The 20,263-nt window shown below is 38.7% G+C and overlaps 2 protein-coding genes across 7 annotated transcripts in view; both read left to right on the forward strand.

Annotated features, from left to right (window-relative positions):
- The first annotated feature begins 312 nt into the window (after nucleotides 1–312).
- LOC126731645 (histone H4) lies at nucleotides 313–872 on the forward strand. The gene has a single exon (XM_050435065.1). The coding sequence runs from the start codon at nucleotides 404–406 to the stop codon at nucleotides 713–715; it is 312 nt and encodes a 103-aa protein (XP_050291022.1). The 5' UTR covers nucleotides 313–403; the 3' UTR covers nucleotides 716–872.
- Nucleotides 873–2,134: 1,262 nt separating this feature from the next.
- LOC126731682 (ACT domain-containing protein ACR9-like) overlaps nucleotides 2,135–20,263 on the forward strand; it is a 71,940-nt gene continuing 53,811 nt past the window's right edge. For 2 of the 6 annotated variants that reach the window (XM_050435071.1, XM_050435072.1), the window contains exons 1-4: nucleotides 2,163–2,575; nucleotides 3,276–3,494; nucleotides 3,595–3,700; nucleotides 4,412–4,763. In XM_050435071.1, the coding sequence (XP_050291028.1) occupies nucleotides 2,422–2,575; nucleotides 3,276–3,494; nucleotides 3,595–3,700; nucleotides 4,412–4,763 (831 nt within the window). In that variant the 5' untranslated portion in view covers nucleotides 2,163–2,421. Of the gene's footprint in view, nucleotides 2,576–3,275; nucleotides 3,495–3,594; nucleotides 3,701–4,411; nucleotides 4,764–5,643; nucleotides 5,929–6,260; nucleotides 6,682–7,790; nucleotides 8,094–20,263 lie in introns of those variants that run through there. The other 4 variants (XM_050435069.1, XM_050435068.1, XM_050435070.1 and 1 more) reach the window with 4 other exon arrangements.

Genomic DNA, 20,263 nt, shown 5'->3' on the forward strand with positions numbered 1-20,263 from the left:
AAATTTGCAAAATACTCAAATCGAAAAATTTCACTGCACATTGGCTCCTCCTCAAACCCGCGAAAAGAAACACAAACACATTTCACAAATTTTTTTTTAAAAAAAAGTACAATCCGTAATCACCACACTCACGACTATCCTCACCGTCCATTTCCATCTTATCAACGGCTCACATCGACCTTCACCAAGTCACGCGGATCGAGTCTCTCAGCCATCGATAAAGTCCCGAAATCCAACGACTCTCATTAATCCCCGCCCAAACTTCAAACCCCAAATCCAAAACACCCCCACTCTATAAATACCCACGCAAATCACACCATTTTCGCATCAAAAATCAAAGCTGATTCCAATTTCAAATCTCAAATCCCAGAAAACTCTATTCTTCTTTCAATTTCTCAAAAAAATGTCTGGGCGTGGAAAGGGAGGCAAGGGTTTGGGCAAGGGAGGAGCGAAACGACACCGTAAGGTTCTTCGCGATAACATCCAGGGAATCACGAAGCCTGCGATTCGCCGTTTGGCTCGCAGAGGTGGAGTGAAGCGTATCAGCGGTCTGATCTACGAGGAGACACGTGGCGTCCTCAAGATCTTCTTGGAGAATGTGATCCGTGACGCCGTGACCTACACCGAGCACGCAAGGAGGAAGACCGTGACGGCCATGGATGTCGTCTATGCCTTGAAGAGGCAAGGAAGGACTCTCTATGGGTTCGGCGGTTAAGAATCTTGAGATTATGATTAGATTTGTGTACTTAGTTAGTTGTGGTGGTTGTTCTAGATCTTGCCTCTAGATCTGGATTTCGTTCGTTGTTTTTAGGTTGTATTTCTGTAATTTGGTACTCTGAGATTCAAGTAATGAAATTTGCTGTTTTTTTTAATTCTGTTTGTGTTGTAGCTGTGGATTTTTCCTGTTAGTATCTCTGTAGCTTGGAAAGTAGATTAATTCTCTGATTAAATAATTTGAATTCGGAAAATTTGGAGCTCAAGCCAATATATTGAATGTGTAATTCTCATCTGAAGTATAGAACTAGCTCTGAGCGTCTTGAAGTATAGATTTTATTTCCCTGGAAAATGTGTTTTGAATGGTGGTGTTTCTTGTATATTTTGTGAGTTCCTATTGTTTTATTTGAAGTGAGGTTGTAAACATTCAATGGCCTTTAAACAGAATGATTTGGATGTGTATTGAATTTTAATCTCTTTTCTTTTATCGAGTGAGATTCCTTCCAAGCAGGAGTGCAAATATACAATTTGTTGTTTTACTTAAGTTGTATACATTTGAGCATTTGAAATGTAAGTTAAATTGTCCAATATCCAAACTGACAGTGTATCAAATTAATGTCCACATGTTGGGCGAAGTGGTACATTTTTTGTTATAAAGGCTTGGGGTTTTCCATGGTGTGCTAGTTTGAGCAATGGGGTGGGCTTAGATATTAGGAATTTCATACACATTTAAATTAATGGTGGATTATTTTGTGTTTTTTTTTTTTTTTTTTTTTGGAGTGGGTTAAAGCAAGCAAGTGTTGGATTTAGTATTTTTGTATATTGGATCCATTAAAATGTAAATAGTAAATACGGGACAATTATTTGACATATCTTTAAATCTTAACAATTTTAGTGTACATGATTAGTGGACCTAAGTTGCTAGTTGGTTTCGATTAAAACATACTTATATTTAGGAAAAAAAAAAAGAAAAGAGTTTTTAAAAAGTTAAATATATAATTTTAAAAGTGGGATAATTGGGCTGAGCTCTTAGCCGCATTAGTTGGGAAATTGACATGGGTGTAACAATGGTGACTTCACCCTTAATTTTCGAAGATAAAGTTGCAAATTTACCTAAAAAAGAATGATCTCGAACTATCGGATTACTACCCGGCAACTTTACCACGGGATTTCATATATAGGATAAGCATCAGGCTTTCATGGACACTGCACCTTGCACATTTCCTTTCCATAATGACCATATAAAAACATCATACGGTTTCTAAAAAGTTCCTTCACGCTTTTATTATATTATTTCTTTCCTTGGCAAAATTGCTTCATGTATTATTTACTCTTTTCCAGCTATACGTGACAATAGCAAGTTTCACGAGAAAAACGACAGCGAGGTAGGCTTTGTAGTTGTACGTGTCCATCTCCACCCGGCTGCAAGAAGAGTCTTTTTTTTTTTTACAATCATTAGGATTCAGGGCCACCACCACTCCGTCAAAACCTTGAACGCTGACGTGGAATTCCCTATCAAAACCAACAAATAGACTTCTTTCTCTCTCTCTCTCTCTCTCTAGATTAAAGTAGAACCTTTAATCACCTCCACGCCTCGCTCACCAATCCTTAAAATATATCCACCTGGTACCGGACCTCTGAAACCTACTACTGCAGCCTTTGACTTCTTCTGCAGTACCACTGTAACATTTTTAGGCGGTTGCCGGTATGGGAGTAACGAACGACGACGTCGTTGTGATCCAGAAAGGTAGAAACCCAGGCGAGCCTTGCTGTGTCACAGTCAATTGCCCCGATAAAACCGGCCTCGGATGCGATATTTGCAGAATTATCCTCGATTTCGGCCTATACATCACTAAAGGAGGTATGTACATAGCTACGTTCCTCTAAACAAAGCAAATCATACCTTCTTCCTAGCTCAATTTTTACAATTTTTGTTTTTTTTGCAATATTTGTTTTTGCTTTCTGTGATGTATTTTTCCTGTTAGATATGATATCCAAAGCTAATTTTTAGAATTGTTCTAATCGCATTTATGATTTTTCGGACTTTTCTGTTATTAATTGTTCTATTATTTTCGTGTATTCCAATTAGCATACGAGAAAAGTCTCTCGTCTATGGAACCTAGTTCAACTGATTCTCAAATGTGATATATCTAGTTAGCTCAGCTGATTAAGTCTCCTAGCCTTGAAGTATGTATCGAATTCAATAAAACTGGATTTATTGTATCTGTCGAATACGATATCGTAGGAGAAGAAACGCTAACTTAAAAAATTCTGGTAGGTGTTTTGTTTGAGGTTGCTGTAGGGAATATTCTTTTTTAGTACTTTATTTAAGATTAATGAGGAATCAAATGGAACTTTAAGTTTTGCTTTTGTAATGTGTGGCTAGAAAGGTCTTTCAAACGATTGTGATAATTGAGTCTTTTTTTTTTTTTTTTTTTTTGGGAAATGTGTTATGTTAACACTTTATTGTGGGGTTTTTGAGGATTGTTTTATTTATTGTTAAACTTATGTGTATGCTGATGCACTAGATTTGTTCTCTTTGGGGCCATTTTTGGTTGTAGATGTTTCTACTGATGGGATATGGTGCTACATAGTATTATGGGTGGTTCCTCAATCCAGTTCGCTCATCTTGAGATGGTCGAATTTGAAAAATCGTCTTGTATCTGTATGCCCATCGTGTATAGTGTCATTTTACTTGGACCAATCATCGACGCACTCCACGTCTTCTGTGGTTTACCTATTGAAGTTTTTTAGCCTTCATCGAAAAGGATTACTACATGGTAATGGCAATTCTCTTTAATTCTTCTAGTGTCCTTTGGTTGTTTTACTTGTGTGTCAGTGTGGTTCTAATGCAGCTATATATATATATATATATTTTAGATGTTACACAGGTTCTCTGTGAGCTTGAGCTTACAATTCAGAGGGTAAAAGTGATGACGACCCCGGATGGCAGAGTTCTTGACCTATTCTTCATAACAGATAACATGTGAGGTTTTGTTTTGGGGTTTGTTGTTATAATTATTATTATGATGATGATGATGGTGATGGAGATACAAGGTGGAATTTACTCTTGATATGCATTTGATTTGATTATGAGGAGTTATTAAAGTCATCGACTGCATTAGCAGACTTCTGTCACATAATGAACATCATGTCTAGAATTTCCTCCCTCTGGGCCATTTAATAAAATTGTTCACTTTTGGCCTAAAGGAAATCGATGTGATGTGGTCTGTCATTTTCTCACCATTGGATTGGATGCTCACTTCGCTGATTCCCATTTTTATTTGTGGTTCCCAAATTAGCATCCAAATATATTTTAATAAAGTTGTATTATCTTTTTTGTCTTTTGACATCTAGGATTTAGATCTAAGCTCCCTAATGTCAATGGTACAGTATTTTTTTTTTTTTTTAACCTATCCTCCACTTTTTTCCTCTTTCTCCATGTTCAGTTTTTAAACTTTTCTTTCCACTTTTGCTCACCAAGTAATTATTTTTCCTGGGAATCTGGAAATAAAATAGACCATATGTGTCAAAGAAATCAGGGAACTGACCAGAATTGATGGGACAAAATTGTTGTCCTCATTCTGACTGATTAGAGCTTATTATTATTGTTATTTGTTGTTGTTGTTCAAATGTAACAATCACTCAATGTGAAACTTGATGGTTTTTTTCACTCACATCTACTATTTTAATTCAGGGAGCTTCTACACACAAAGAAGAGGCAAGATGAGACACTAGAACAATTGCATGCTGTTTTGGGTGAATCATGTATCAGCTGTGAACTTCAGCTGGCAGGTCCTGAGTATGAATGCCTTCAAGGAATTTCTTCTCCTTCTCCTGAGGTAGCTAAGGAGCTATTTGGGTATGAATTATCAGACAAGGAAATCCGCTCTCAAGCTCTTAGTCCAGATATGTCAAAATTGAAGAAAGCTAGTGTCACAGTAGACAATTCATTGAGCCCAGGTCACACATTACTTCAAATACACTGTGCTGATCACAAAGGTCTCCTATATGACATCATGAGAACCTTGAAAGACTGCAATATCCAGGTATGGATTTATATCTTTCGCCAAGATTATTTTGACAGACTACATTTTAACTCAAATCTGTTGTGGGGATATTCTAATGTTTCAGTTTGGATCCTAGGTATCCCTGAACTAGGCTGGCCCTCCTCCCATGTTGTTTTACTTTATACAGAAATACATGACTTGGTTTGCTATAATTAAAGTTGATAGATTAGCCATTGGCCTAGGGCTCCCATGTAGCTTAATTGGAAAGAATTAAGCTACCTACCACCTTAATTGGCTATTTGGTAATTGAAGCTATTAGACTGCAATCTTGTAGTCCCAGTGTCTTTAACTATGATTAGATCTCCTTGGTTATACTATCAAGGTTAGCTACTGATATGGTTTTGTCATGTGGTGTTAGCAAACCATGAGTGAACTGTTCCAAATATCTGTTGCTCCTGTGAGCCAACAGTCTGTCCAACTTGCTTTTAGGGTCACCATTTTCATTCACACTAATAAATAATAATCAAACAAATAAAAGACAATGCACTGATTTTGAATTATTTTTGCTTGAGAGAGAGGTAGAGGTCAACTAGATAGTAGTTAACTGGGTGGTTTGTTTTCTTGGGCTCAAAATGTATTTATGGTAGAATCTTTACCATTACCTCCAAAACTTGAAATGGTTGAATAAATTTATAGTCCTCTTCCTATAACCACCGTGTAAGTTTGGATGTCAAATTTTGCTGACAAATGATTACATGTTTGCAATCTTTACGATTACCTCCAGAACTTGAAATAGTTGAGGAAATTTATAGTCCTCTTCCTATAACCATCGTGTGTAAGTTTGGATGTCAAGTTTTGCCAACAAATGATTACATGTTTGCAGTTTTCTGATATTTATTGTATGTTGTTTCTTGTTCAGATAGCTTATGGTCGATTCTCACCAAATTCAATGGGTTATCGTGATTTAGACCTATTTATTCAGCAGAAGGATGGGAAAAAGATTGTGGATCCAGAGAAACAGAGTGCACTATGTTCTCGTTTGAAGGTAGAAATGCTTCATCCATTGCGTGTCATCATTGCCAACCGAGGACCAGACACTGAACTGCTGGTTGCTAATCCAGTTGAGTTATCTGGAAATGGAAGACCACGAGTTTTTTATGATGTTACGCTTGCTCTAAAATCACTTGGGATCTGCATTTTTTTGGTATGAATGCTTGGCATTAGAAATTAAGTTATTCAAAAAACTCATCAGCACATTGCCGCTACCAGGATCTTCAATCTTAGATGGTTAAATGAATATTACATTTCCAGCAAGTATTGTGCTAAATTGGGAACCATTGCTTTCTTATATTGCTAATGCCCTTCCACTCCACATGGTGGCATGGGTAATTGGATATTGGCTAGCACCTAACTATGGTACTTGCTTTTCCACACAAACTTGTGCAGTGCTGATGGGATTCTTGAATCGCTTCTATATTGTAAATTACCTAGTCAAATCTTGAAATACTTGTAACACTTTCTGTCTTGGGTTTTTAGGCTGAAATAGGAAGATATTCAACATCAGAATCAGATCATGAATGGGAGGTCTACAGATTTCTTTTGGATGAGAACTGCAGGTTTCAGTTATCAAGTATGGTAGCTAGGAATCAGATTGTAGATAGAGTTAGAAGAACATTGATGGGCTGGTGAGTAGATTTTTTCGTATTATACCATGAATCTAAGTTGAATTCAACTTTGTTAGCTTTCCTCCCTCCATCCTTTTGGGCTTAAATGATCAATAACCTGGTGCTTTAATTTCCGGTTATCTAATGCACAAAGTTTGTATTCTCAAATTTCCCCAAGCCATGACTGTGTGTTCAGTGTAATCCTTCTAAATGGGAATGGCTTTTTGCTTCTCCGTGTAGGCTTTGTAAGCTTTTCACTTTCTTGTATTCTGATTGACATGTGTTTCTGCTTAGCATTTTCTTCGTATTGGTTTAGTTTGAGTTTCAAGGGAGTAAGTTTTACAGTTTGCATAGGAAACTGGTACTCTAATGGTTTGGTATCATATTACTGTAGCTTATTTTTCTCCTGCAAAATACATTTCAAGGAGAATATATTGGCTTCGTTACAAGAAGACTATCACTATATTGGTTTGGTCATATACTCCCATTTGATCCAGAAGCCACTTAACCTTGAGGCTTGTACTTCATGGCCGGAGGGAGAAAAAAACTGTACCAGAAACTATTACACAACTTCTTTGTCATAATTGTAATGTGTCAGAGTGTGAGTGGTGAAGAGAAAATAGTGGGTTTATGTGTAAGTGATATCCAACTATTCACAATTTGCCATGTCAAAGTTGTGGCAAAAAAGTTGTGAAATAGGTTGTGGTCCTAGAATCAATTGGGAGGAGGGGATGGTTCTAACCTCCAAGGCTTATTTTCCAAATTTTAAGGAGTTGTGGAAATCAAGAAGCAAGAGTGTCTTTAGACAGAATTTACTATAAAATCAATTTGTTTGTAGAATACCATTTTCTCATTGATATATTTTGTTAATTACGCAATGCATAAAGTAATTAAGTTTATCTTTAGTTTAGTGAAACATTTCACAAAATCGTTAGTTTGTGAATCTGTGTCCTTTCTTGAATGTTGAACATCTTATAATATTGGCAAGATACAAATAAACTGGGCACGGTGATGTTCTATATATTTGTGAGTTCAATATGATAAAATGTACAAATTAAGAAAATAGTTAAGGGTATGCTTGGGGAGAGGAGAGTTTCATCTTATTATGCTGCGGTTTCATGAAGTCACTTTCTCACAATATGTGTTTTTTTATATATTCGTGAGTTTCACATGCTAGGAGAGAGGATGGTCTCATAGAATTGTTCCATGAGTTACAGCCTAAGAGAGGAGAGAAGAGAAAAGGAAAGGAGTGCCTATCACATCCCCTCTTATTTAGCAAAATGAATGTGTAATCAAACAAAAGCTTAACAAGCATTACCTCCTTCCTCATTGTCAACTCTTATGTAGTTTCTCTCAAATTATTCTAAGGACCAATATTTTATACTACATTGTTATGATTCAGAAAGAGGGAGGAGATAAGCATGCATCAGATAAGGAGGGAGCTGATAGGGAGTTGATGGCTATCTGATTGTTATTTCAAATGCTATTTCAAGTTGTTGATTAGGATGAGTTGTTGATTAGGATAAGTTTTTGATTAGGATTGTTATTTGTTGTTTACGATGAGTTGTTGGTTAGAATTAGTCATGATTTGAATTTGCTACAGAACTATCAAGTTGTAATTTGAATTTCCTAGTTGGGCACCCTGTTTGAGACTATTTTAGAGTAGAAGCAATCAATAAGAAGACAGCAAAAGTTTAATCCAAAATTCTCTTCTCTCACTCCCATTTAGGAGATTGGTTATCTCGAACATGACTAAGTTATCATTTTAATTTTCCAATTAATAACATACATAGTCACACTTATGATTGATAAACTATAGTTTTAATCATTTTATAAAGCTCTCTACTTGTATTCTAATTCAAAGTGTAATCTATCATTTTCTCAAAAAAAAAAAAGAGAAGAAAAAAAAAAACAAGTGTAATCTATCATATGACAATAATTTGGATAAAAGATCATCCAATCTATTGCTATACGACTCAAATAAACAATCATATATACTTTTACTTTTGTCGTTTATTTAATAGTTATTTATGACTTGTTTGAATAACTTTATAGAACCATCAGACTCATTAGTTTAGATAGTACCTACCTTTGCACTAAATGCATGGAATTGTCATAGCCTTGGTTCAAGCCACATGGGGCACGACATATTAATAATTATTATATCTAATTATTTTAAATAGTTATATGATCTTTCTTCGTCTTGATTTGGAAAAGGAAAAAAAAAAAAAAAAAACTATTTTCTCTCATTTATTTAATTTTTTTATTAAATAAGACCTATATTAGTCTAATCCTAACAAGCGCTTGGGTGCTTGTTAACATATTTGCCATAAAAGAGAGGGTCCCTAATAGATTAGGATGAAGTTTTCTATAAACTGTTTTGGACAATTATGTCCTTAAAATGGAAATAAAAAGAGAGAGCTTTCTTATAAGCAGTAACTACTAACTATCAAGTGATCCACAGTGAGAGTCCACCAGTGGGCTTCATACCTATCCCGCAAGTGATGCAATAATAACTTTACATCACATTCCCAACTTCAACCTCAAAAAAGCGCCCGCCAAAATTAACCCAAAAACAAAATTACGTGGCAATGAATGAACTTTTGATCAGATCACATGGTCACACCCCAAAGATTATCCAAAACAAAACAAAACCAACACGTCTACAATGCCCACTACCCACTAGACCACTACACACTACACACCAACCCCACCACTCCATTTCTCCTCGTTTAAATCGCCACGTTTCCGTCCAGACAATTAAAATAGAATAGAATAACAAACAATCAACACCCAGTTTCAATTAATTGTCCTCCCCGCCACGCTACGACACCATCACTGAATTATCAATAATATTTTGGGGTTTCTCATTTGTTTGTGTTAAGGGTCATCAAATAGTCCATGACCCATGGGTTGGCCCAGTACCCCGCTAGCCCATCAGGCTAATGGGCAGCCCAGCCCGGTAATATTGAATCCCGTGTGCAGCCTAGTAGCCCAATGGGACAGGCTATGGGTTGGTTTCTTTACCCATGGGCGCCCGTGGGCCGGCCCGTTAGCCCAGCCCAGTAGCCCGACCCGTTAGCCTGACTCATTACCCAAAATTTATAACAAAATAATTTGGGGGTTGGGTGGGTGAGGGATTGAACTTTAGACATTATAAAAACTTTAAGACCACACACCTAACCACTAAATACTTGGAATGATTGTGATACAATATGCATAATAAATATATATTTTGGTATTAGTCTAGTAGCTTTGATTTTTAAAACAAAGTTACTAAGATGACGGTTGCCCTACCTCTGTGCCTCTGGAAAGAAAGTCATTATTTCCTTTGATAAATTCCAATTCTTTCCTTACAAGTTACAATTATAGAAGAAATTCCTTAAAAAAAAAAAAAAAAAGCTTACCATTGGTTGGAAGAAATTCTTTCTTTAATGAGTTGATATTTGATTCTTCATATATTTCCTTTAAGAATTGATATTTTATTCTTCAAATATTTCCTTTGAGAGTTGATATTTAATTCAATGTACTTATTTATTCTTATCAATAAAAGTTAATTAATCTTATTTTAGTACCTTTTTAAGAGGTATGTCTTAGTATTTTTTTTAATAGAATCTTTTTAGTAGATTTAATTGTTCAATTTGATAGTTTGTAATAATATATAATTATAAATTTTTTTTTGGTTAAATTTTTATAACCCCATTGAAGACTTGTTAAAAATGCCCATGGGTAACCCATTAAACCCACCTCACTAGCCCAGCCCGCTAAAGCCCAAATGGGCATTGCCCATGGGTAGGGCCATGGGCTAGGGTTTTTCCATCCAGTCTGGCCCGACCCAGCCCATTGACTAGTCAACAGCCCGTTAAGCCCAGCCCATTAGACCCATGGGCCAAGTAAAAACGGGTCGGGCCGGCCCGGCCCGGCCCATTGACGAGGCCTAGTTTGTGTCTAACCATGTTGGCGGTAAATTCTCAATAACGTTGAATTATTTAGTAGCTTTTATCGTATCGCAACTATTTTGTTTAAAATTTTTATCACAGGCTTATACTTTTTATTTATTGATTTATTGAATTATATTGGGAAGTACCATTTGAACAATAAAATTTTTTATATAGATTAATAATATTAGTTAAAGAATAATAACCACAATATTTATTTTAAAAATGCCCAAGATCATGGTTTTTAATATCGTAAATTAGCCCCTGCACATTATCACGCACCCTTAGCGTGAAATGGTTATTCCACAAGTATAAGTGTCTGTGGAGTGTGAGGGGCAAAAACCGGAGTTCAAATCTTCAGGAGAGAGTTTTACACATATATACACTTAGATTAAATTAGAGTAAATTTTTTATCTTGTATCAAAAAGCCAAATTCACTTGTATTATTATTATTATTATTATTATTATTATAGTAATAGTAACCCTTTTTTTTAGAAGGTATAATAATAGTAACTTTATCCATTTCTTAAAAAGAAAAAACTTGGATGCATATAAAAAATCAATGTCTAATTTGCTCTTGAACGCTGTGAAACATTACCTTGAGTCTACATTTTATACCATGCATAGATGATAGAACTTATTCAACCATGGATTCGAAAATATATATGACGAGTTGTTTGTCTATAAATTCAATATAATATAATTTGAAGTTATTAAGTCTTCATGAATTTTTTATTTTAACTTAATTAATAAAGACTTATCGCAAAACAATGAAACTTTTTTTTTTTTTTAAGACTAAGACTAAAGTTAAAATATTCATGAATTTTTGTTAATGATATAAACCTCATCATAGAATAATGAACCTAAAAGCTCAAACGGAAACTCTAATTATAGACCCAAAAATCCTATTGCATTTGAAAAAGAAAAAAAAAAAGTCATTTATTAATCTAAGAGAGGTTTATAATGACTTATTCAAATTTATTTAATGAAACAAATCTTGTAAAAATTTTAATTTGTTAGATTAAATTGAAGTTTCTAAGGCAAATAAATTGAAATTTACCATGTGAGTAACGTGAACTCAATCTATTAATTATGTTGTTGGTAAGAATTAGAAACACACGATTATGTTGTCGGTAAAGTACAAACCTACAGAAGAAACTGCAAAAACTTTGTAACCAGATTTCATTTTGATATCGCTCCGAATCAGTAAGGTGGATGGTCTGGCTTCGGTGGGCTACTGAAGCGGTTGAAGGCCTACAAAAAGCAAGCGCAGTCAAAGAGGGGACCGGATAAGACCGGCCAAACCCCCTCCGATGGCAAAGTTAGTTTCACAGGAATGAAGTTCCAAGTATTTGGGAGTCAAGTCTCAGAAAAGTTCTTACCTCTCTCGGGTTCAGACCGGTCATTTATATAGAGATCCTAGGGACGGTTATTTGTCTAATAACCTCCCCAAGATTTGTGGAATCCAACGAGTCCGGAGTTAACTTCCTCAACGGCTACTAAAATTGTAACCGCTAACGAAAGTTAACTTATTTGATGGATTCATGGCGATAGTTACGGGTTTAGTAACCGCTACAGAGAGTTGAAAGTTTTCCAAGTGTTGCGTATTCGTCCGTCTGGTGTAGGACAGTTTGGTCGTCCATGGACATCTGATGATCGTCGATGGACGACCTTCATGGACGAGTTTATCGTCCATGGGAGACTTCACTGATCAAGAGTAGTGTTATTGTCCATGAACATTTTTCCTTCTTCTGGGGTGATTCTTGGTCCAACTTGCTCTATTGGCTCTGGACGATACCTTTGGACGAACTGGAGTTGGACTAATTTTCTGCTTCCCTATCAGTTGCCCCTTTGTTCAAAGGGTCGTCTAGGATATTGTTGGGATTTTAATAAAATTTCATTTTTTGTGAGCCACGTGTCGCGAAGCTATTGGTTGGCCAATCGTGTCGAACCCGTTTCCCAAAGGAATCGCCATGTGTCAATTTTTGAGTGGCGAACGTCGTTTCAGTGACCCTGTTGCTGGGGCCTATAAATAGTGCATTCTCTTTCATGCCCCTTACTTTCCTCTCATTTTCCCTCCTGTCATCTCGTCCAAGAGCATCGTCTAGCCCTCGTCCTAGTTCTATCAGGTATTTTCTCTTTCTTTTTAGGTTTTCATCTTAAATCTTTCTTCATTTCAACCATGTCTTCGTCCAGTAGTATAGAGAGGGAGATAGACGAGTACCAGGACGTTTCTTCTGGGAATGAGGGTAGTAAGGATAGTGTAGATAGCTTGTCCTGTAGTGATTTCTCAGACGAGCATTACTCGTCTGGGGTCCATGGCATTCCCTTAGAGGAATTTCAGGAACTACAACGTAGGATGGCTTCTGGATCTGGGGCTAGTTCGTCCAGACAGCCATCCAGCCATCCTCAAGACGAGGAAGAGGACGAGAAAGACGTCATTTATAGTTGTGCCCCAAAGGTAGCATCCACCTTAAACGCTGCCAAGTTAAAAACTCTTGTAGATAGATATCAAATTCCTAAAGAGATTAACCCTCGTCTACCCAAGGCTGGAGAATGGTGTTATTCTCCTTCCTCTGGTTTAGGAGTATATACTTCTTACCTTTTAGCTGGCCTTAGGTTTCCTCTAAATTCCTTCTGCAGAGACCTCTTCCAAAGGTTGGGTATTGGACCTAACCAGCTCAACCCCAATGGTTGGAGGACGATAGTCGCCATGCAAGTGTTATGGCGTGAGGCACTAGAAGGGAACCGTCCAATTACGGTGGACGAGTTCCTTTACTGTTATAAGCCCTCGGAGATAAAGAAATCTGCTGGTTTTTACCAGTTCTCGTCCAGGGGCTCTTATTACAGTTTAATTAAGGGCCGTAGCTCGTCTGACCGACTTTGGAAAAAAGAATTTTTTGTTATTTCTGGAAATTGGGCTGGGGACCCAGCTGATGTGGGTAGTCCCCCCTTCCCACCTTTTACCAGCCCTCTAGGTCGTCTTCATCCTGAGGGTATGTTTTCTTTCCATTTTATTTCGTTTATCCTTACATTTTTCCATCTTTCAATCATCTAACACTCTTGGTGATGCAACTGTTGTTCATCCACGTTTGGACAAATTTTATTTGGACCGGATAGACGTGGTTCGTACCTTCCCTGGGAGAACCTTCCACGACTTGGTAATTCTCAGTTGTCTAGCAGCTTGGGGACTTGGCCCAGTGCCTACTGTAGAGAACCTTAGTCACGAGGAGACTACCCGTCGAAATAAGTGTCGTCCACTTTATTTAATTTCTTTTCTTTCTCTCTCTTTTTTTTTTAATTAATTTTTCTCGTCACAGGGATAACTACAATGAGGGAAAACAAAGAAAAAACAGTAACTAGTGGGGACGAGGATGTTGCTGCAACCCCCAACTGTCCAAGTGACTTCCGTCCAGGCTGGGAAGAGGAAGTCTAAGCCAATATCCAGTGTTGTGGACCTGGACGACCTCCCAAGTCGTCGAGGCCCTAAGAAGCAAAAGTCGGATAAGACTTCTCTTCCCAAGGTCCCCAGGTTTGTACCTCCAACAGTGAACTTGGACGAACCTTTGGTGGATGTGGAACCCGTCCAAACAATCCATCCTGTCTAGACTGATCCTCCCCCTCCACCTAAAACTTCTCGCAAGCCTAGCTCGTCGGAGCCCTCTGAATCTAGTTCTAGACGAGGGTTATGCATGGAGGACGTTCAAAGGAATCGTCACTGATCGTGAAGTGAATGAGTGCTATAACATGTCAGTGAAGGAATTTGAACGTTCCAGCATCCATGACCTTTTTAAGGTAAGTCTTTCCCTTGTCCTTGTGTGTAAAAATTTTTTAATTTGAATTGGATGTCTAACTCCCTTTCGTCCATATGCAGGCTATGTCAAAATTTTATACAGCGACCTGCCAAGCTAAGGAGCTTGCTACAGAGGCTAAGACGGCTAAGGACAAAGCCAAGGAGCTAAACAATGAAGTTCTGCTAAAGAAGGGGAAGGTCCTTAGGTTGACCGAGGATTTTAATCGTCTACAAGGAAGTGAGACGAAGCTAAAGAATGAGGTGGAAGAGCTTAAGGCTAATAACTTAGAGAAGGATACATGTATTGTCCATCTCGAAGGACAAGTCTCAGAGTTTGCCTCGTCCTTAGAGAAAGCACATGAAGAAGCCATTATAGCCTTTAAGAAGTCTGACGAGTACAAGAATCGTCTAGACAGCCACTATGCAGCTGGCTATGAGAACTTTCGTGCTAATGCTAAAGAGGCATATCCTAACTTGGACTTCAATTCTTTTAAGCTTCCCCTCGCTACTGAAAGTTCCTTGTTGCAAACGAGCTCTGAGGACGTCAACATAATGCACGATGCTAACACTGAGGTGACCAAGGACGACCCTAAGACTAGCTTGCCCAAGTGAAATCATTTTCCTTAGAAAATTTACTTTACTTTTATTTACCTTTTCCTGGAAGTGCCCGTTGTTTTGGGCTTTTTACTTCTTTTATTCAAGTTCATACAAGTACAATTGTCTCGTCCAAGATTGTGGACAAGTTTTATATACAATTAGTTTCATTTTCTCAACTTAAGGGGTTTTTGGACGTGGGTCATCCACCCTTCTTTAAATTTCATGAAAAAATGAATATTTTCTATTTTCACCTTCCATTGTGTTCGAATACATACATTTCCAGCTTTATGTATGAAATTTTTATTTTCATTAGTCATATCATTTGTGGCTATGTGGTTCGTCCACCCAGGAATTCAGTTTGCCTCATCTTAAGTATGAGGGTGAATTTTTTATTACATCACCAAGATAGAGCAAATTGAATCCTTTTAGCTTATGTATAGTTCGTCTATGAATGACTTCCTTTTCGATTAGATTTTATTCATCGTTCAAATTTAGGGACGATCATTTTGTCGTCCTTGATAAGACTTCCCAGCAATTTCTCGTTCATGCAATGGATTGTTACGCTGGTTTTTGCAGTCTTTGTTAGTCCATGTTTTGGTCGGCCACTTTTCGGATTTCATCTCGTCTTGAGCTTTAGACGGATATACCCTTAACTCAGGTTTCATCTCGTCTTATGCTTTGGACGGATGTACCTTGCTTCATTTTTAACTCAGGTTTCATCTCGTCTTAAGCTTTGGACGGATGTACCTTGTTTCATTTTTAACTCAGGTTTCATCTCGTCTTTAAGCTTTGGACGGATGTACCTTGTTCCATTTTTCCTTTTGAGGAAAGCTTATGGACAATATATCCTTGCGTCCAAGGATTTCATTTGTCCATGCTTATTTTTCTTTTTTCGTGGATCAGTCTGAATGAATATACAAAAATAAAGGATTCCAATAATATACTTGAAAATACATCATATATATATTTGAAAATCCAAACTTATGTAAACATTCGTCCACAGGCATGGCACATGCTCGTGAGCTAGTGCCTTATTGAATTAAAAATACAAACCAACTCGTCCATGAATAGCACAAAAGTGAAAACACTAATGTACTTTCTAGGGGATTATCAAAATACTTAAAACGCATAATAGTAGTAAATAAACATGAGATACTTCTGCTCGTCCAGCTATCTCGTCCAATGCCACTTTTGTTAAGAGTCGGCACTTATTGATGGTATTTCCTTAGGTGCTCAATATTTCAAGGGTGTTCTAGCCTCCGCCCATCCAAAGCTTCTAAATAGTAGGATCCTTGCCTCTTGCAATTGATAACCCTATAAGGTCCTTCTCAATTTGGTCCAAGTTTCCCGTAGGCCGGGTTTCTTGTTGCCAAGGTAACCCTCTTCAGGATGAGATCCCCGATGTTGAAGCGCCTAGACTTCACCATGGCATCATATTGTCTTGCCATAAGATTTTTGTACCTCGCTGTTCTCTATTCTGCATCCATCCTGACTTCGTCCATAAGGTCAAGGTTAAGACGGAGTTGTTCTTCGTTTTCTTCAGCTTGATACTTCCTCACCCTGTGGCTCGTCATGTGTACTTTTGCCGGTATAACTGCCTCATTTTCATAGGCTAGTTTAAAAGGAGATTCCCCTGTTGGAGTTCTCACTGTCGTTCTGTAAGCCCATAAAACACCTGGTAACTCATCCGGCCATACTCCCTTTGTCCCTTCGAGCCGAGTCTTGATGATCTTCAACAAGGATCGGTTTGCTACTTTTGCCTGGCCATTGGCCTGTGGGTGGGAGGGTGAGGAGTAATGGTTCTTCATTCCAAGCTGTTCACAAAATTCCTTGAAATGTGCGTTGTCAAACTGTCGTCCATTGTCAGATACTAGTACCCTAGGTACCCCGAATCTGCATACAATGTTCTTCTAGATGAAGTTCTTGACATTCTGTTGTGTAATTTTTGCTAAGGGTTCGGCTTCCACCCATTTTGTAAAGTAATTTATTCCTACTACCAGAAACTTCATTTGCCAAGTTCCAGTTGGAAAGGGCCCCAAAATGTCCAGTCCCCATTACGCGAAAGGCCAAGGGGCCATCATTGGCGTGAGATACTCTGCTGGTTGTCTAGGAATGTTGCTGAAGTGCTGACATTGATCACATACTTTAACATATGCCTTAGCATCAGCTTGGATGGTTGGCCAATAGAATCTGCTACGGATGACTTTATGGACGAGTGATCTGGCTCCCGAATGGTTATCACATGCTCCTTCATGAACCTCCCTCAACATGTAGTTTGCCTCGTTCGGAGCCAAACATCTTAAGAGATGCTGGAAAAAACCTCTTTTGTATAACACTTCGTCCATAAGTATGTACCTGGCTGATTTGACCTTGAGCTTCCTAGCTTCGTCCTTCTCTTCTGGAAGCCTTCCATCCTTCAAGTATAACACTATTGGGGTCATCCAATTTTCGTCACCCTCTATGTGCAGCATCTCTGGAAGGTCTATACTTGGCATGTATTGTACTGCATCCAACTCGTCCACTGCTTCATTCGCAGATGCTTCCTTTACTAGAATATTTGCTTCCACATTCTCTTCCCTTGGGATTTGAATGAAATCAATTTTTTTGAATTTCTTTACAAGGCGCACTACCTTCTTTAGATATTTCTTCATTCTGTCTTCCTTGGCTTCACATGTCCCATTTACTTGGCCTATGACCAACTGAGAGTTTCCCAAGACAAGTATTGAGTCTGCTTCTACAGACTTAGCCAACTCCAACCCCTTTAAAAGGGCTTCATACTCCACTTCATTATTAGTAGTCTGGTATTGTAAACGAGCCTTGTACTTTAACTTGTCTCCTTCTAGCGACTGCAAAACAACTCCAATTCCTCCAGCATATAATGTAGACGATCCATCTACATAGACGACCCATTTTTTATTGTACTCTCCTTCCCCAAGATCCTCGTAACTTGGAGTGAACTCTGCAATGAAATCTGCTAGGGCTTGAGCCTTTATTGCATTTCTCGGTTGGTACCGAATGTCGAATTCACTAAGTTCCACCGCCCATTGAATCAGCCGTCCTGCAGCTTCCAGTTTGTTCATTGCCTTCTTGAGTGGATGGTCCGTCGTGACATTGATGACATGAACTTGGAAGTAATGTCTAACTTCCTAGAAGCTGTTATCAGTGCAAAAGCCAATTTCTCTATAAGCGGATACCTTCCCTCTGCTCCTCTGAGTGCTCGGCTAGTGTAGTACACGGGTTTTTGTACTTTCCCTTCCTCTCTAATTAGAGCTAAACTTACGGCGTGTGGGGACACCGCTAAGTATAGGTACAATTCTTCTCCTTGCACGGACGGACTTAATAATGAAGTTGTAGTGAGATAGTCCTTCAAGTCTTGGAAGGCCTTTTGACATTTGTCTGTCCATTCGAATGCCTTCCTGAGAACTTTGAAGAAAGGTAAACATTTGTTTGTGGCTTTCAAAACAAACCTGTTCAAAGCAGCAACTCGTCCAGTGAGGGATTGGACTTCCTTGATATTCTTCGGTGGCTCCATGTCCAATATGGCTTGGATCTTGTCTGGATTCGCCTCGATTCCTCTTTGCAAAACCATGAACCCCAGAAACTTTCCCGACGATACTCCGAATGCACACTTACTTGGGTTCAATTTCATCTTGTATCGCCTAAGTGTTTCAAAGGTTTCCTGTAGATCGTCCAAATGGCTTCCCTCATCTATGCTCTTCACAAGCATGTCGTCGACATAAACCTCTACATTCCGTCCTATCTGTGGACGAAACATGTGATTTACCAACCTTTGATAAGTTGCCCCTGCATTCTTCAAACCGAAGGGCATCACTTTGTAGCAAAACAAGCCTTGGCTGGTAATGAAGGAAGTCTTTTCCTGATCAGCTTCATCCATCTTGATCTGATTATATCCTAAGAAGGCGTCCATGAAGCTCAGCAACTGATGGCCAGCCGTAGAGTCCACCAATTGATCAATGCGTGGCAAAGGATAACTATCCTTGGGACAAGCCTTGTTCAAGTCAGTGAAATCTACGCACATTCTCCACTTGCCATTTGCTTTCTTCACCATCACCACATTGGTTAACCAATCCGGGTAATAGACTTCCTTAATGAACTATGCCGTGGTCAGTTTCTGAACCTCTTCCGTGATTACCTTATCCCGCTCAGGAGCGAATACCCTCTTCTTCTGACGAACAGGCTTAAAAAAGGGGTACACATTCAATCGATGAGTGATTACACTTGGGTCGATTCCCGGCATGTCATCATGACTCCATGCAAAAACATCGATACTCTTTCTCAGGAACTGGATGAGGTCTTTTCTTGCCTTCTCCTTCATACCTGTTCCAATTCTGGTGAATTTCTCGGGATCGTCTTCTTGCAAAAGAACATCTTCCAATACTTTTGTGGGCTCTGCAACAACCCTTCTTTCCTCAATGCTCATTGTCTGCACCTGTTCGTCCAAAGCCATCATGGCTAAATAGCATTCTCTAGCTGCCAACTGATCTCCTTGTGCTTGCCCTATCCCGTACTCCATAGGGAATTTGACTGATAGATGGTAGGTAGACGTTATCGCCTTCCAACTGTTCAGAGTTGGTCTTCCAATAATGGCATTGTATAAAGACGAACAGTCCACCACGAGGAAATTGACTTCCCTAGTTATCTGCTGCGGGTATGACCCTACCACTACTGGTAATGTAATGGTGCCTACGGGCTGCACCTTCATTCCTCCAAACCCTATCAATGGTGAGCAAACTGGATGAAGTTGATCCCGCCCAAGCCTTATCTGTTGGAAGGCAGGGTAGTACAATATGTCTGCTGAGCTTCCATTGTCAACTAACACTCTCTTGATTGTATAATATGCAATAAGCAGAGTAATGACAATTGCATCGTCATGCGGGTGATGGATCCTCTCAGCATCTTCATCGGTGAAGGAAATGGCCGGCTCGTCCAATGATCTCGTCCTTGGTGATCGTCCAGAGAGCTGGACGTTTTGCACCACTTTGAGATACGTCTTCTTCGACTTGGAAGATTGCCCCATCGAGTTTCCTCCAATGATAATCCTTATCTCTCCTAGTGGGGGCCGAGACGATTCCTCCATTTTTCCTTTCAACTTCTCATCTCTATAATCCCTTCCAACGAAGTGCCTCAACTTTCCTTATCTAATAAGATTATCAATTTGCTGTTTCAGTTCATAACATTCATCCGTGTCATGCCCATGGTCCCTGTGGAAACGACAATATTTACTCTTATTGCGCTTATTGGGATCTCCCTTCATCTTCTCTGGCCATTTTAGAGAAGGGTCATCTTTGATTTGTATGAGCACCTGATCAAGTGGAGCATTTAGGGGCGTATAGTTCTGGCTTCTTCCCAAAGGACCCGTCTTCCTGTTATCTCGTTCCTTCTTATCTTCCGTCCGTCCCTTCTTTGGACGAGGGCCTTGTTCTGAGTGGCGTGCTGGGTGTGCTTCCATCCTTTCAGCTCTTTTCCTCTTCTTGGCTATGATCGCATCTTCTGCATTCATGAAGTTCTAAGCCGAATGGACGAGCT

Source organism: Quercus robur, chromosome 1, assembly GCF_932294415.1.
Source record: "Quercus robur chromosome 1, dhQueRobu3.1, whole genome shotgun sequence".
In the NCBI taxonomy this organism is placed as follows: Eukaryota; Viridiplantae; Streptophyta; class Magnoliopsida; order Fagales; family Fagaceae; genus Quercus; species Quercus robur.